Here is a 17,635-nt window from a genome sequence, read left to right on the forward strand (position 1 = left end):
CTCTCCAAGCTTTTGGTACCCAAGCATCATGCTCTCCCCTGAAACAAAAAAGCTGAAAATGGCACTTTTTTTTTTTTTCTTTTTTTTCCCCCATCCAAATGGAAATTCTTGCCTGACACCAGGAACTGGAGCTTTTAAGGAAAGTGTTTAACGTGGCACAGCTCAATATGCACCCATGGGTGCATACCCATGCCAACCCTGCCCTGCTCACACCACTCCATCCATGGCTTTTCCTCCAGCTGACCCACAGCAAAATTACCTTTTTTTCCCCCTTTAAATAGTTTTTGCACCTTTGAACAAAGGAAAATGTAAGCAGGCGTGTTTTCTCATGCACCAAATGTATCTGCAGCCCATTTGGGGGGGCCTCAGAGCACCCCAATGGCATGGGAGCCATGGCAGGGCTTGGGTACCTGCAGGCTCTGCTCCCCGCTGGCAGCATCCCAAGCAAACCTGGAGTGCTCGATGGGGTAGCACCTGCGCCGGCAGCATCTCCGGCAGCGCAGGGGCTGCAGCTCCTCTCTCTGCAGGTCACCACGGACCTCCGGCACCGTTGCACGGATGGCCACACCGGCACCTCTGTGTCTGCCCCCATGGTCGCAGGCATCATCGCCTTGGCTTTGGAGGCAAAGTAAGTGTAACCTTGCCGCTGGCTTAAGGGGAAAATGCTTCCACATTTAGTACCTGGCAAGCAAAAGAAGAAAGGTGTTTTCTTTTAACTCTGGAGCAACTCAAAATGGGGCAAAGTTATTCTAAATTGCTCCTTTTTGGCAAGGTTTGATACAGCATTGTTGTTTTGCATCTAATCTTCCTGCAGGTGTTTTATTGAGCTAATTCTTCACTTGTTGCCATCTGTTGAAAAGTTGGGTTTGGTGAGATAAGTCAGGCTTTTCATTTGGTGCATTGAAGCCACTGACAGCTGGCTCCAACAGGAGTTTTATAAATACTTCCTGAAAAAAACAATGTCAGAAAACATCACAGAAAATGGAAAATGTCTGTAGAAGTGATGGTTTTCAGCAAGTGTTTCATTTCTGGGGGAAACGGACTACTTTTGCATAATGTCAAAAACCCACATGGTGTGACCAGCAGTGACATGCTCCCTGGTTCAAATGAGCCACTCTTTGCCTCTTGTCCCCATCCTGGTCCCGTCCTGGTCCCATCATGGTCCCCCAGGCCAGGAGCAGCCTCCGTGGTGGACCAGGCTCACCCCTTGGGCATCCCCATGTTGCTCCGTGGAGCATCTTCTCTTGAGCTTCTCACTATTATTATTATTGGTTTTATGTGTTGGAAATAAAAATAAGGCTGGGAATAAGCTGCAGGGGAGTGCTACATTCACGTCCAGGGATGGCGATCATGGCGTGTCAGCTCCAGTCCCTCTCCTCTGGTTTAATCCCAGTGCCCAGGTCGGGTGAGCATGTTTCCGGAGATGCTGTTTTCATTACAAATATATTAAGAGCTTTAGATGTAATTTTTGAATTGTTTAGCTGAGGCATAAAACGCAACATTAAGTACCAGAGCTTGGTGCTCAGACACTCCATTATGATGAGAAGGAATAAATTGAATTTCTTTTCTTAAATGTTGCTCGAGAGCAATATACATCCTAGCTCGAGATGCTGAAGAACTGACTGTAAGAAAAGCATGGAAAATTCTTCAGCAATATCCCTGGGCTGGGGTCTTGGGGGAGGCTCAAAAGCACACAGCACTCAGCGTGCAGCACCCTGAACACACAAATCTCATGCAAACCCAGCCTGGGGGGGGATTGGAAACACTTTGGGTTTCATTTTTCTGTTAAATGAGCAAGCCAGGTTTTCTTCCAGCAATTTTTGCTGTTATTCCTATAGAGGGAAGGTTTGCTCGGCATCGTGTGTCAGCAAGCTGCTGAGCCCGGTACCCTGCCTCAGGATCTGCTTTGTTCCCAGTCTCCTACAAGAAAATGGGGAAAACCTTCCTGATTTGGTCCAGTTATACCCTGGAGCACGAGAGCTAAATACCCTTGACCAGGAATAAATCCTGCAATGCCCGTGGGCACATGGCATCCCTCCCTGGGACACTCCCCTCTGCTGGGGTGCCCCAAATGATGGCCAACCTCCAGGCAGGGCATCAGCATTTAAATCATTGATTCATGGTCTTTTGGAGAAAGAAAGAGGTTTTGCAGAGGGGGTTAACCTAATGGGGGTCCTTGCTGCTGCTGAGAAGACTGGGAGCAGCAGAGCCATCGCATGAGCCATGTGTTGTTGCAGCCCCCTGCTCACCTGGAGGGACGTCCAGCATCTGCTGGTCAAAACCTCACGGCCCGTGCACCTGCGAGCGGCCGACTGGAAGACCAACGGCGCGGGGCATAAAGGTGAGTGGCCGCGGGGCTGGAGGCAGCATAGTGAAAATGGCCATGAAAGGGAAAGTAAAGGTCCCCAGAGCTTCGCTCATGGGAGCATTCACCCTGGATGTCCACTCCCAGCTGGCTTGGGTGCTCCTACCATCAGGCGGTTGAGTGGAGAGAGGAGAGGGCAGTAATTCGTGGGGCGAGATGCTTGGAAGCATTTCTTGGTGGAGGCTTGGAGGCCTTGCTTGGTAGAGGCTTGGAAGCTTTGCTTGGTGGAAGCTTGGAAGCCTTGCTTGGTGGAGGTTTGGAAGCCTTGCTTGGTGGAGGCTCTCCTGAGCTGCAGTGTTGACTGCTGCTTTTTGTGGGCTGCTCCTGGCAATGGGTTTTCCATGGTGACAATGTGGATTTGGGGTGTAACTCGGGCAGGATGATGAGCTCCATGTGTTGGAGTGCCTTGTATCCAACAGGATCAACTCTGTGCCTTCCCCGATGAGTGGAAGATGCTCCACCAAGCTCTGAGGTGTTGCTGCTGGCCCCTGCTTGGAAGGCAGTGGGTTTCTGAGTCTTCTCTCTTTCCAGTTAGCCATCTATATGGCTTTGGTCTGGTGGATGCAGACGCTATTGTGGTGGAAGCCAAGAAGTGGAAGGCAGTCCCTCCCCAGCACATCTGCGTGGCAAGCCTGGACAGGGTGCCCAAGTGAGTGTTGTGAGGTGGAGGGGCTCTCCTGGGGCACACGGCCACTTGGAAGGAGCTTTGGTGGAGCTGGTTCTTGTGATGCAAAGGCTCAGCTGCTGTCCCAGCATTTGGAAAGGGAAATTAGGAGTCCCGGTGGCCAGGGCAAGCCCATGTGCAGGCGAGGTGTTGTTCATGGATTTTACAGTCAGAGCAACCTTCACTGTCGCCCCAAGGTCTACTTATTGACCCAGAAGTGCCCACCTAGGGTCTGTGCCTACGGCTCAGCTTGGGGCAGGTCCCGTGGGGGCTCTCTGGGACCAGCTTTGATGGTGGGTGATTTATTTTTGCCCTTTCCATGCTTTTGCTTCCCAGGCGGGTGATCAGCAGGGAATTTTTGAGGGCTGACAGTGAGAGACCAAAACCAACTTGCCCGCTGGGTCCTACATGAGTGGTGATGTGTTGGGCTCTCTTCCCTCTTCCACCGAACACCTTGTCTTGATGGAAGACACCAAAAACTGGTGCTTTGTTGCAAGGGTTCCCAAATATCCAGTGCCTGGGGTCGCTTTGAATTTGGCTTCAGCTTCAAACCAGCTTAGGTTCACATCTCATCCCCGGTAGGTCTGTCCCTGCTATGTTAAAGGGTGGGATCAGGGATCTGACCAAATGGACCCTCCTGGTTTACCACTGCCTGGCTGTAAAGCAAGCTGAGTTGTTCATCAGAAAAGCAGTTCCTTCGGAAAGACTTGCGTATGCAAAGCAGGAATGAATTTGGAGCCAAGTGTGTTCATGAAACTATTTATCTGATAGAGACACTAATTACAACCCAAAGAGGAACGTTGCGCTGATAATTATAATAAAGCAGCGCCCTTGCAGCCCATAAGGCATAGATCTTAGAGGCAGTTCAAACCCATCTCATTACCATCAAGCAATTCAGCAAATTCCCATGCTAGGACACTGTGTTGCAATGGAGGATGAGATAATTTTTGCCATGAAACAGTAGGAGACTGGATTCAAATACAACTGGGTGTCCATGCTGCTGGGAGCTGGGGAGCACTGTTGTCCCCAGCGTGATGCTTTGCCCATCCCTGGCAGGTACATCCGTGTGGACCATGTGCTGCGCACCAGCACCCTCAGCAGTGCCTGCGCTGAGCACCGCGACCAGCACGTGCTCTACTTGGAGCACGTTGTGGTGCGGCTTAGCATCTCGCACCCGCGCCGAGGTGACCTCCAGATCAGCCTCATCTCTCCAGCAGGGACCAGGTCACAGCTCCTTGCCAGGAGGTAAGAGCAGCTGGAGCCAGCATGTGCCTAGGCTGGGCAGCATCCTCGTTTAGGGGGTTGCTGCAAGTTTGCTCGGGTTTTTTGGGAAGGTGGGGGGCATGCTCAGGTCTCAGCTGCAGGAGGGTTCCATGCAAGGGTGGGTGCATGCAAGGATCCCTAAAGTCCTTAATTACCTATCTACCTTTTCCGATTAAATAAGACATTCGAAGTCACACTTCTTGATGCACAGCATTACCGTTGCAGGGTGTTCGACCACTCCAACGAGGGGTTCAAGGGCTGGGAGTTCATGACCGTCCACTGCTGGGGGGAGCGGGCAGCAGGGGAGTGGACCCTGGAGATCCACGACACACCATCCCAAGTGCGCAACCCTGCAGTGCAAGGTAAGGGTCCCCCAGCACCCATGTCCCCAGTGCCTGCTGGTCCCCCTCGCCCCCAAGGCTCTTTGCAGGCTGCTTCACTTGGCCATAACTTTAGCTGTGAGTTTTACGGTCTTCAGCAAAATTGTATTGCCCAAATTTTTCAAAAACGGGAATAAAACTCAGCCCTGAGTGCAGGAGGCTGCCAGTCTGGCTGAGCCAGGAGCGGGTTTTCTCCCACCAGCAAACTCGTTGCAACCGAGAGCCAGGTTTCCAAAATTAAACCATAATGAGTCAAAACGAGGAAACCCAAGAGCTGTAATTGTTGTTTGTTTGTTTTGCTTCGCTGCTGGGACATCTGGCGCGTGGGCTGGTTGTGCAACAGCACAAGGGGACGATGCCCCTCCGGCTGCAGACGGACGGACATCCTCCCTGGGCTGCCACTGCACTGGCGGGGGGTGGCTGGGCTCAGCCTGGCCCCCTGCATGTCCCCAACCCCACCGTATTCCCCCCTCCCCGGCTTGGCCACCTGCTGCCTGACCCCTTCCCAGCAAAGGAGCCGGGCTGGCGGGATCCAGCCCCGCCAGGAAGGGGCAGCCGCCTTGCCGGCTGGTGGCAGCGGGGCATGAAGCACCCTGCCTGGGGCTGGCGTGCGTTGCGGGGGTGTTAAAATCCACACGCTCACTGACAGAAAGCCAGGAGTATATTAAAAAACCTCTCCCACACAACTTTCTGGCGGGAGGCGCACGTGGGGGTTCATTGTGCAGAAAGTGTTTCTGTTTGCTGCCTTCACCCAAAATCTTTTGAACTTGGGGAGCAGCAGCGAAGCGCCCACGGAGCTGCTTTTCCCCCTGTATTTACGGTTTGCGGTGGGTGTTTCTGAACCCCTCACAGGCGTCAGGGCTTTACCTGGCTTTGCAAAACGAAATGAAAATGAGTGCATTAAGTCACCCACCACAAAGGGTCTGCACCATGTTTGAAGCAGAGAGGGCAAAGCGGGAGGAAAAAGAGGGACGATGTTCCCAGCCCACGGCAGAAACAGGTATTAAATGTTAATTTAAGACCATTAAATTAAACCAATTAAATTGGTTAATTTAATACCAATTAAATACTATGCGTGTCCTGTCGCTGGCACTGCTGCATCCCCAGCATCAGTGCTATGCAACCTGGGCTTTCCTCACGCAGGACATTTTAGATTTACAGCAAATTTAATTATTTTGGTGGAGGCACATGGCTGAGCTCTTCCCTGGCTGATGCTGCCCAAGCTTGCCCCTTCACAGGCTCCACACCGGCACTGCTCGCTTGCAGCAGGTGGGTCCTCTTAGCCCTTTCAGAGAGCCAAGAGATTTGGGTGTTGGAAATTTTAAGCCCTTCCTGGAAATGCAGGGATTAGTAGTTAAAGCTGAGCGTGCCATGGGTGTGAAGTGACTTGTGTTGATGGGGAATTGAAAGAAAAACAGTGCTGGAAAGAAGCAGCAGTGTTTTTTGGACCCCCTCCCCAAAGCAGTGTGGGTTGGGGAGGACCCCAGCATGGGTGTAAGGCCATGGGCGGTCCCCAGCCCCCTGGTGCAGCACAGGCTCCGGTGGGCCCCGCAGTGTTTCAGGGGACACCAAGCTCAGACCTCTGACATGTAGGATAGGGGGGTGGCTGGAACAACAGAAGCAAGAAATAATCCAGCGTGTGCTGGGCAGCTTTTATCAGGCAGAAATAATCCTCCATTATGGAGCTTTTAAAGTTAATGGTTCTCTCCGCACGTTGAGCATGAAGGCTATGGTGATGCTGTGGTTCGTCAGATGAGTTATAGAATAAAAAAACCCCTTGTAGGTGCCTTAAATGGCTGCATTCATGCGGCCTGGGAGCTCAGAGGGTCATGAACATTTCTGGGTGTTTGTTGTTTGCTTCTGCATTGCCGAGCCAGTGGTGAAGCCCTGATGGTCCAGTCCATCATCCTCCTGCTTCCCCCAAAGCCAGGTCCCCTGGGGAGGAGCGGCACAGGGAGCGGGATAGTGACATTGTGCCTGCCCCACAGGGAAGCTGAAGGAATGGAGCCTCCTCTTCTACGGGACGGCCGAGCACCCCTACACCACGCTGGGCAGCCCCCAGTCCCGCGGGAGGACGCTGGAGGTGTCGGCATCAGAGATGGAGCCATCGAGAGCTGCCTTCCTGCAGAGCCACGTGGAGGTGGCAGAGGAGGAGGAGGAGTACACAGGTAAGTGCCAGCCGGGCTGCCGTGTTGTCCCCCTCAAAGTATCTGGGAAAACGCAAACCCAGATAAACTGGGGGAACCACAAGGCCTGATCCTGCCCGGGGCCAAGGCGGGCTGGGAGGAGCAGTGCCTGTGGCCTGCACGGGGCAGTAGGATGGTGAAATTAGAAGGTAGCAAAACACCCCATCCCAACACTCCCACCACAAATTGGTGGTGCAGCCGTCTGAGGAGTAAAAAAAGCTCCTCTGCCCATCTTCCGCCCCAGCACGGGCACGGGCGGGCGTCCCTGATGGTCCCCGAGGAGTGGGTCCGGCCCCTCTTTCAAAGCTGCTCCTGCACCAGGGTGTTCAGCCAGAGGATGGCCAGGTAAGATTCACACTGGGGAGGATGAGCTGGAGGAGAGCCAAGAACCCAGAGCCACGCCGCTCCATAGGATAGATAAGATATATAAGATCTATAAGATAATAGATATAGGATAAGATAGGCGGAGGGTCCCCAGCCCCTTCCCCACGTCCATCGGTCCAGGGAGGGTATGCTCAGAGCACCCTGGCAGCGGGGTCTGGGGGATGCTCAGCCTCTCCCCTCACTGAGCTGGTCTCTCCCTTCCCAGGTCTGTGCCACCCTGAGTGCGGCGACCAGGGCTGCGACGGCCCTAACGCCGACCAGTGCTTGAACTGCATCCACTACAGCCTGGGCAGCATGAAAACCGGCAGGTGAGGGGTGGTGGGGTGTCCCTGCAGGGTCCCCGGGCGGTGGCAGCACCTTTCCCCAGGGCTCGCACCGCATCATGGGTGATAGATGTTTGCACAGAGAAAGAAGCGTATGAGAGATAAAATGGAGGGAGGAGGAGGTGTGGGGATCCCTGCCCTGGACTAGGGTATGGTGAGGTGGGGGACACAGAGCTGGAGAGCCCTGATGGACCTTGGCCATATAATCATGCTGGGGAAGAAGCATTGGTTTCACTGGCTGGGGTCACCCATGCCCAAGGGACAGCTAGCTGAGGTGCCAAATCACTTCTGGAGTTGGCGTTTCCACTCCTCAATCTCTTGGGCTGGCACAGGGAAAGTTTACCCATAGTCGGGGTTGCTGGCCAAGAGAGTCCCTGGCTCTTTATTACAGAGCCATGACGTTCAAGACACCCTAAATCTTAAGAATAAGAAGTAAATGCCACCAAGGCTAGGGGACAACCCGAACACTGCAGGCAAGGGGACAGCAGTGGGTGCCTGACTGCTGGGAGGCATCTGGCTGTTGGCACCAAAGCCTGGGTGCTCTCGGTTCCTTCCTCAGGATGTGCGTGAGCTCGTGCCCTGCGGGGTTTTTCGGCGACAAAGGTGCCCGGAGGTGCCGCCGGTGCTACAAGGGCTGTGAGCGCTGCATCGGGAGGGGACCTACCCAGTGCACAGCATGCAAGCGGAGCCTCTACCATCACCAGGAGATGAGCACCTGTGTGGTGCTGTGTCCACCTGGGTTTTACGCCGAGGAACGTAAGGATGCTTATCACTTGCAAGCTGTAGCATGAGGATATGCAGGGGTTGCTTCTATTTTAAGTGCTATGGGTGGAGAAAACACCTTGATTTTTGAGTATTGGCTTTGAATTTCCCCCCTCAACCTGCTTTGCACAGTGAAGGGAGGAGGAAAACCTCTCGGTGTTCAGAGGGTGGTAAAAAGCTGAGGTGCTCAACTCAGCTCTTAATTAGAAGTCTGTAATTAATGATCCTAGCTGCCTGCAAAGCATATTTCTTCTTAGCAAGCAATGACAGGTAAGGTCATCTGCAATAGCAGGGACTCATAGGGGTGGAGGACGTGCTTCTCTGCCCCGGGGAGCTGGCACTGGGGTGCAGCGGGGCTTTGCAGCTCTGACTGCAGCTTGCAAATCACTGTCCAGATTTTATTCTCCCTGCCTCACTTTGTTTTTTGAAAGGTCAGAAACGCTGTCTGAAATGTCATCAAAGCTGTAAAAAATGTGTCGGTGAAGCAGACAAATGTACTGCATGCAAAGATGGATTCAGGTAAAACGCCAGCACGGGAGGAGTTTATACCTGCAGCATTGGTACCTATGGTTTAAATTTGGGAAAACCAATGGGAAATTAGAAAGTCAATTAGTTAAAGACCTGAGATCCTGATTCCATGGTATGACAGCTGTGGCACAGAGTGCTGGAGGTCTGGGAATTTAAAGGTGGTGATTCGTGTCCCTTTCTTAGCTGAAAAGCACGACTGAAATTTAATTTGCTTTTCTCCAGCTCTTGCCAGGGTAAGTGCTGTGCTGCGGGCTCAGAAGTGCTCATCCAAATTTGGTGGCCTGCAACCAGAGCAGCTCCCGGCATCACAGCATCTCAAATGTGGGGAAAAAAGCAATGAAAACGTTTACACTGCACATTGCAAAGCGCACATTTCCTCCCAAGTCTCAGGTGGCTCTGTCAGAGACATCCCAGCCAAACTGGGTGCTTGGTTTTGCTCACCTGGCAGAGCCGGTACCAGGCTAGGCTGCTCCAGGCAGGCTGAAAATGCTCCCTGCAAGTGCAGAAACTTTTCCTTCAGCTTCATCCACACAGGAAAATTTTATCCGATGTACCTGTTGAGTGGGGCTAGTGTAGGATAGTGGTTTTCCAGCAATGCGGGTGCAGGCAGAGCAGCCCTGACCCCGTGAGGAGCACCAGGTGCCCTTGCTGCTGTCCCTGCAGCTCCTGTGGGATGCAGAGCCCGGCTGTGCTGACGAGCAGCGTCAGCACTGGGGAGAAGCTCTTTTCCATCCCAAAGTGCACGTGGAAGTATGATCCTGTAGCAGTTTGTATCATTCAGGGGCTGTAAGTGAGCCAGAGCCACTGTGTAGCAGCGGGGCTCTCTCAGACAAAGAAGTTGCTGCTGTCAAAAGATTATCTACTCCCTCAGAAAAGCAAAAGTGGAAGCACTTGTCAGACGTAATCCGCACAGCACTTGCTTTTTATTGTCCAATATCCTTTTAAGCCGGGACTTCAAATCGTCCCCGTGAAGCAGCACCAGCCCCGCCGCAGCACTGAACCAATTTCCTTTTATTCTGGGGAGCCTCCTGGTGCAAAAGGTCTTTGGGAGAGCCTGGCTGGCTGCCCATGGGAAAAAATAATTTATTTCCTCCGGGACACTTAATTAAGGAACCTGCAGCCGTCCCATCCCTTTGGTCCAGGCAGGACTTAATTTCTCCTGAAGCACTGGCTGGCTTTCCAACACCTCCTGCGCTGCAGGCTGTAGGACACTGGGGGATGTGGAGATGGGGACAGGCTGTGTTGAGTTCCCAGAGCCGGTAGTTTTAGGTGCAAATGTCCTCTCTGCTTTCCCGGCAGCCTGGCAGGAGAGAGCTGTGTGCCGGAGTGCCAGCCCGCCATGTACCTCAGCCGGGAGCCCCAGCGGTGTGAGACCTGCCCCGCCGGCACAGGTACGTCCTTCACCCCACAGCATCCCCATGCAAAACCCCAAAACCGTCATGCATCAAGAGCCGATGCCCACCGTACCCATCCCGAGCCAAGGCAGAGTGTGCCAGAGGGGAAGCAATCCCAGCTCTCCAGCACATCCTGCGAGGTGCTGGGAATATATTCATATTAGAAAGGTTTTTAGGGAGTTTTTACATTTTTATTAGAGCCATTCTTTATTTCCCAATCCCTCTGAAGCCAGGTGTTTTAGCTTAATAAGGTTGCAGGGGAGGCCGTAAAACCCTCTTGGAGTGATGGAAGATGGCTTTGCAGTGTATAAAAATGTCAGGCAGCCAAGGCGCATTATCCCAGCTGCCCTGCGGGGCCAGGCTGGCCGCTGCTGGCTTCCCCCCACCGCCCGAAGTCACTTGGTGTTCCCTTCAAATCCTGCCTTTTTCACTTCTTGAAAGTCCAATTATTTTCCATTGTTAATGTTTGTGTCTGCCCTCGAAATCGTCATAGATCTGATGATAATATGATCTCTAGACAATTCATGTTCAGTGGCGTGAGTCTCATCTATCATACATGGGCAATTTCCTAAGACTAAATCCAAAATATTTATTGATCTTGTTGGCAAACGTGGAAGGGAATGGGCTCTTAATCCCTTAAGAAAATTACTTCCCTTCTAATTCTTATTCCAGTCAGTGTAAATGTACTTCACCACAATTATTTTTCAAGCCTTTTCTTGTCTCCTTTTCCTGCATAGCCATTTCTCAAGCCTGGTGCGTGGAAGGCCTCTAATAATACCACCTCCATCACTGAGGTTTGCTGTCCAGCTGCAATGCGCTGGCATCAGAGTGGGGCCCTCTGCTTTCCCAGCTCCTCTCCCGAGCCCTTCCCTCCTCCAGCTATTCCGCAGCCCAATTTAGCATCTCTTTTTCCACATTTTACTCTGCGTAGGATGGGAAAGCTAAACCTGTGCATGCTTGGGAGCAGTGGCTGATGCCCCGGAGGGGATTTTGATGTGCTGTCCCCTGCTGAGCCCCTACGGGCAGCTCTTGGCTCTGCAGAGGGGCAGGACACTGGGTCATGGCTGGGTTTTTTGGGATGGGAGCTGGGTTTTTTGGTGTAGGAGCCAAGCAACTGCACAGGACCCTGGTGGCATAACAAGCAGCTTGTTTACTCCCAGGCACGAATGGGGCAGAGCCGAGCTGGTGCCCCCCATCTCATGTGGGGCTGCGGCCACGCTGGTGCGACGTGGCTCCTGTCTCCAAAACCACCCACGTCATCTACACTCTCCCCTGTCCCCGCAGGGCTGGGCGAGGAGGACTGTGCACCCTGTGCCCCCGAGGCCTCTGCACCCCACTGGCGCTGTGTCCCCGCCTGCCGCGAGGGCTTCTACCCCGCCGACAGCCACGGGCTGCCCAACAAAGTCTGCAAGAGGTATGTTGCCTCCCCAGTTGTGACCGGAGCAAAGCCAGGACCGATGGGGAGCACTGGCAGGGATGATAAAAAAAAAAAAAAATGCTGAAAACAGCTCACAGCTGGAGCTGTTTACCAGGGAAATTAAAATAGGGATGAGGGAGCCAGGGCAGTCATGGGGCTGGACCTCACACACCCCTGCCCTATAGATTTAAGAGCAGCAAAGCTGCATGCTCCCCCACCAGAGCCAGCCAGCCAAGATGTCTTAGGGCTACAGTGGAAGGGGCTCAGGCCCGGCCCCAGGCCCTTTGGAGGAGGTGTGGGAGGAACAGTAATGTTTAGGTAAATATTCTAGCTTTCAATCAAACCTGCTCCGTTTGCCCCTTGGCCATGTTGGAGGAACGTTCGCCTGCTCCTTGGCCCAGCATGGGGGCTGCGTGCAGGAGATGGGGAGTTGCCGGGAGGCAGCAATTTGCTCCCACTCTCAGGCACTCTGCGCTTTAAGTGGGGAGTGGGAGTGGATTCAGCCTCGTAAAAGCGAACATGAAAGGGAAGGATTAAAGGTGACTTGGGAATGCACAACACAGTCCCTGCCTGCCCAAGGTTTCACTCACCCGCGTTGGCTCTCCAGCAGGGAGGAACAAGGGACCAGCATCCCTTCCCAGGAATTTCAGGTACAGTCTCCACAGGCCACTGTCCCCAGGCAGGATGCAGAGCTGCTGGGCTCTTTTCCCTGAGCAAACAGATGGGAGCAGCACAGCATCCCCTCACAAACCTTTTTCTAACTGGGATTGCTGGGAGGACAGGTACGTGTCCTGCTGACCCTTCCCAGCAGGTGAGCGCTTTTGGGATGTCACTAGCTGTCACTGGGCATCGAGCTGGCACCACCGAGCCCATTTTTCCCAGGGCTTCCATAACTTTTCAAGCTTAAGATTCACCATTTTCCACATCCTCCAGTTCAGTCTGGATGTCACAGTGCCGGCAGATACGTTTTCTGGCTGACAGCCCATTTTAGATGGCTGGGGTTGGGGTGTCGGTGCTGGTTCAGACCGCGGCAGGGTCTCTGTCCCCAGGTGCGATGACCACTGCTCAGCCTGCGAGGGCTCCAGTGGAAACTGCCTCAAGTGTAAAGAAGGTTTCAGCCTCCTCGGTGGCTCCTGTGTAACAAATGAAACCTGCACCAACGGTAAGTAGTTGTGGCAGAATTGCTGGCCTGTAGTTCTTCCCCGGTATCAAAAATGAGGGGTTTTGGGGATTCCCTTCAGAGCAGAAAAGCCGAAAGCAGCTCCTGGGCTTGCTGGGGCATGGCTACAGCGAGCTGGGCTCCGGCTGTGGTGGGCAGGCAGGTTACCTGGCAGAGCTGCTGGATATCTGCCTGTTGCTCAAATGCATCCAAGCGTTTGTATTTTGTTATAGTTTAGTCTTGGGGCTAATTCTCCCACTCACTGCAAAGCTGCTTTATTCCTACTTTAAAACCGTGTGAAAGATGCCCTTAAAAAGCGACTCCTGTTCAATTCTCTCTCCTCCAACACTGGAACGAATTGCACCGCCTGTTACGTGCAATGTTTGTTTATTTAAAATGTTAATCTGCTCTCATTTTCTCTTGTTCCTCGCCTCGGCCTCCCAGCTGACAAGACTTTCTGTGAGATGGTGAAATCAAACAAGCTCTGTGAAAAGAAGCTGTTTGTACAGTTCTGCTGTCAGACGTGTCTTATGGCCGGGTAAAATTCAGCAGCTGCATCCATCCAGGACTTCCACCAACTGCCAGCCCAGTTTTGCCAAATGTTTAGGACAAAAGTTTATTTTTTCAGCTTTGGGAGAGTTTACATGGTGCTGTCAAGCATTTGCTCGTAAGTTTGATAGCTTTAATATCACTGTCAGCAGGTTTCTATAGCAATACGTTAAGCAGAGATTGGATCATACCCTGAATGATCAAGTCCTGAAAGGCAGCGGACAAGCGGTGATATTAATACTCTCAAACACTCCTCGTGAGCAGGGACCGATGCACGATCCATGTACACACGCTTGGTTCTTTGCAGAAATCCTACTGATCTGCCTGCCCTGAGCGGCTGGCGGGAGCCCTCGCTGCAAAGGATGCAGGACTTCACACATCTGCGAAGAAAGAGCTGTTTCTGGCTCAATTTTTGGTACCCTTTTCTGCTAGGTGACGGCTGATATAAACCTGCATTGCAAACGGCCGGCGCTGTGCTCTGTACATATGTAAAACGATGAATTAGGTGGTTCCTGGAGCAGTGCCCTAAAGCCTGCTCTGGCACTCCTGTTCAGATTCGGTCGGTAGCTGTTTCACTCTGGCTGTGGCAATAACTGGAGATTTGAGGACCAAAGCGAGAGCTGATCCACGTGGCTCTGCAGGCATGTAAGCCCAGCGAGTCCAGCAGGGCTTTGCCCTGCAGGTAAATGCAGGCAGGCAAAACCTGTGTGTCTACAAGGGAGTCCTAGGGGCTCAGGTGTTTGTCCGCACGGACCAGCCTGTGGGGTCACAGCCTTACCATGAAATGTATTTCCCTCCTGGAACTGCTAGTATGTTGCTGATTAATTCAGTTCTGGAACGAGCTAGATCCTTCCTCTAAATGAGATGGTGTCCCAATTAATCTCTTCCAGCATTTTGTGTTACGATCCTTCCCCTGTTTCACTGGGTATACCCCTCTCTCTCTCTCACAAAATCTTCCTGTTCACAGCAGTGATTTTTCTTGGGCATCTGTTTCCCAAAAAGACGTTCCAGGGATCCGGCCAGGAAACTCTTGATTCTACAAAACCCTTCCCCGAAACAAACCTTTTCATGCTCTCTCTTAATAGTAAGTCACGTGGTGTTTATATAATTGTGTTTAAAATATCCTTGGCTATGTTGTTTTACAGATTTAAAAAAAATAACTTATACAATCCTTGTTTTTTCTCTGTGGACTATTTTTTATATGGGAGTGGGGAATCTTTTTGTGTCTTATGTCCTTCTCCTTTTCTCCTCTCTGACCTTGCAGAGCCGCTCTTTGCACCAGACATATGTAAACACTCTTTCCTACACTGCATGTTCTGATTTTCATTTTTAATAGTTTTAATGAGTTAAACGTTTTGCCAATGAAATTCACAGTACGAATTGTCACCAGTTCCTCACGGAGCTGGGATAATCCCTGCTTGGTTTCGGTTGCAACGACATGCGCCCTGCCTGGGCTTGCCCGCTAGAGCTTACCTCAGCCAGGTGAAGAGGGGAGAGCCTCACCGTCACCGGTCCTCACCTGCCTGGACCAAACCCAAGGAAAGATGGAGCTTTGGTGAACTGACCTTTAAGTTAATAAACTATTGATCTCCCCTGACAAATGAATCTGTGCTTTTTCCAAATTCATGCAGCCGCCATCCTGACCAGAGGCAGGGCAAGGCAGCGATGCACCACACGTCATTATTTTGCTGGACAAAGCAGCTGTCCTGGCCAGAGCACCTGAGGGAGAAACGGCTCAGGAGCAGATGAACTGCATCTGCAAAAACCTCACTTTGTTCTCATAAAGGTCTTTTAGGTTCAGAGGAAACTCGTATGCTGAATACCTGCCCTGTGCCAGGCTGGGCTGGCATCTCTGGTGCACCCAGGGCCATCTGGCTGGGGTTTGGGGCTGTGCTTGGGCATGGCTGGGTGTATTCTCTGGTTGTGGGAAATCCCAGATGAGCTGGCAGGAGGGATTGCTCCCCTTTCCCACCCATACAAGGAGCATCCTGCAGCCCCAGTGCCCCACCGCAGTTCACAGCAGCTGGGAATCACAGGTCCACCTTCCCATTTCTGCTGGCTGGGGAAGGGGAGGAGCAGCTGGTGCATTGGGGAGCAGAGGGAGCTGTGGAACCTTTTGTTTGTCACATTGGTTTTGCAATGTTTAACCATGGGCCAGGTGCCCAGGGTAGTGCCTGGGTATCAGGAACTGAGCTTTTTAAGTGTGAAAAAAAGAAAAGAACAGAGGCCTCCCACGAAGGAAGATGCTTTCTCAGAGCTGTGCTGCTGTGGGCTCCTGCATCTTACAGGTCTTCACATTTATCAGATGATAAATGTGAATTAAGCAGATGATTTATCACGTACAGTGATTCGTTCTGTTGCTCCAGGATTCCCCTTTTGGTCTCAGGCCAAACCGAAGGTCAGAACTGGGTGGGGTGAAATCCTCCTGGCTTCTGCCCCTTTGGTTGTAAAATAACAAACTTTCACTTCTGTTGCTGTGTCACGCAGTCAAAAACTGGGAGCTGTGAATAAGGAGTACTGCGTCAGCTCTGCCTTTCAGTTCTCTGGCTCACAGTGGCCTGCCTCTAAATACTGCTCACTGGTATATTTAGATGTACTGAAATGCTAAAAAAAAAGGAAATATGTTTACCCTTACATCCTTGGGATAACTTAAAATACACACTGGGTGAAGCAATGTAATTTAAGATGACCAATCCCCAGCAGTCCCAGCTTTATCCTGCTTTCTGCTGCCCTCCAGCCTGCCAGGGAAAGAGAAACAAATTCTACACATCAAGTTCATGCAACAACATCAGCTTCCAGTGTTTCCCAGGGCACTAACTCCTTCAGAAATCATTCTTGGAAAGTAATAAAATTCAGATAATTTATCCAGCTATTGCAATGCTTGCTTGGAGCTATTAAAGTCTCTCTGACACTGGTACATTCAGAGGATCAAAGTGGCTGTGTCTTCAAGATAAATGCATATTTAGGCAATTTATTAAAGCCCATTTCTCCATTGTCTCTTGGCACCAAAGCCAAATCTATAATAGCTGTTTTCTGGAAAATCTTCTTAGAGCAGCCTGACTCCTCGTTTTCTGTTTGGCTGTGAGGTTGCATCCACGGCCATCTGCCATTTCGTAGTTGGCAGGTGGGGAACACACATCTTAAAAATCGTTGCTTTGACTTTCCATTACAAAGAAAGGGCTTTTAAGAGCTCGTGTACAGCATCTGAGACCAAGAATCTGTCTGCTCTCAATTACAATTCTATTACGGCTGTAGAGCTGAGGCATACAGCTGTGCTGTGCTAAGGGAGAAAGGTCCATGTTTTATTTGGCCTTGTCAGAGATAGGACCTGCTTTCCAGGAGGCTGAAGAGGGTCTCCTCTTAATGACTGCCTGAGATGACTAAAGACTGTGTTGTCTTTACCACCACATGATTTCTGAGTCAGGTACAGCAGTGCTGCTAATTCTTCATTTTTGCTTATGACAGTGCGCTCTCTTTTTCTTGCTCTCTCCTAACTGCTTTTAAACAAATGCAGATGTTATAAAAAAACCTGGCTACGTGCTTTCATATACAGCTTTGGTGAGGGTGTTTTTTTAAGTAGGGAGCACAGGAGCTGCTTGACCCCAGCTGACACCTCCGCAGGGATCTCCAGCCAGAACAGAGCCAGCTCTGACGCTGTGGTCTTGGGGAACGAGCCAGGCATCACTCTCAGGGTGATGCTGCTAGATGCTCCCAAAAGAAAAGCATGAGCCATCGCTGTGCAGTGCCAAACATGGCTGCAGCATTTAACTTATTATCACATCCTCTGGGTTCACAGAAATGTCACAGCTCACGAAAAAATCCTTCCCTCGATAGCAGTGGATCCAGAAATCATTCTGCCTCATCTTGCTCAGGGGGCCTTGAGGGCTGGGGAAGTATTTCTCCAGGGCCGCAGAAGTGGTGCTTGGTGACATTCAGCAGGATTTGGGACCTGGGGGTGGTAAACTGCTTCCCTTCACATGCCACCTTCAGTCCACATCATCTGCACTGTCGTTCCACCCCCTAAAAAGCCCTCCTGCTGCCAGTTGAGCCCTGTCAGTGGGGCCAAGCACCTCAGCCGCAGCAGCCCAGCACTGATACCAGGCAGCACGCCAGCCTTGGACCTAGCGACCCGCTTTACGTTGAAGTGGAGGTGCCTGGCCAGACACAGCAGTCCAAGCCACCTCAGCTCCCCCAGTGCTACCCCCAGCTCTTCCTTGCTGTTCTCCTAATTCCTAAAGCGGTTAAGAGGGGATGTAGTGAC

General features: G+C 51.8%; 1 protein-coding gene across 4 annotated transcripts in view; it reads left to right on the forward strand.

The window, feature by feature from the left end:
* The window catches only part of PCSK6 (proprotein convertase subtilisin/kexin type 6), a 36,985-nt gene extending 22,006 nt beyond the window's left edge, over nt 1-14,979 (forward strand). Inside the window, exons 9-21 of one of the 4 annotated variants that reach the window (XM_052807944.1) lie at nt 528-628; nt 2,238-2,341; nt 2,897-3,014; nt 4,086-4,274; nt 4,518-4,654; nt 6,661-6,840; nt 7,448-7,550; nt 8,125-8,321; nt 8,759-8,846; nt 10,155-10,246; nt 11,534-11,663; nt 12,716-12,828; nt 13,270-14,979. In XM_052807944.1, coding sequence (XP_052663904.1) covers nt 528-628; nt 2,238-2,341; nt 2,897-3,014; nt 4,086-4,274; nt 4,518-4,654; nt 6,661-6,840; nt 7,448-7,550; nt 8,125-8,321; nt 8,759-8,846; nt 10,155-10,246; nt 11,534-11,663; nt 12,716-12,828; nt 13,270-13,367 — 1,650 coding nt within the window. In that variant the 3' untranslated portion in view covers nt 13,368-14,979. Of the gene's footprint in view, nt 1-527; nt 629-2,237; nt 2,342-2,896; nt 3,015-3,365; nt 4,059-4,085; nt 4,275-4,517; nt 4,655-6,660; nt 6,841-7,447; nt 7,551-8,124; nt 8,322-8,758; nt 8,847-10,154; nt 10,247-11,533; nt 11,664-12,715; nt 12,829-13,269 lie in introns of those variants that run through there. The other 3 variants (XR_008238258.1, XM_052807946.1, XM_052807945.1) reach the window with 3 other exon arrangements.
* The last annotated feature ends 2,656 nt before the right edge of the window (nt 14,980-17,635 follow it).

This window comes from Harpia harpyja, chromosome 14, assembly GCF_026419915.1.
Source record: "Harpia harpyja isolate bHarHar1 chromosome 14, bHarHar1 primary haplotype, whole genome shotgun sequence".
Classification (NCBI taxonomy): Eukaryota; Metazoa; Chordata; class Aves; order Accipitriformes; family Accipitridae; genus Harpia; species Harpia harpyja.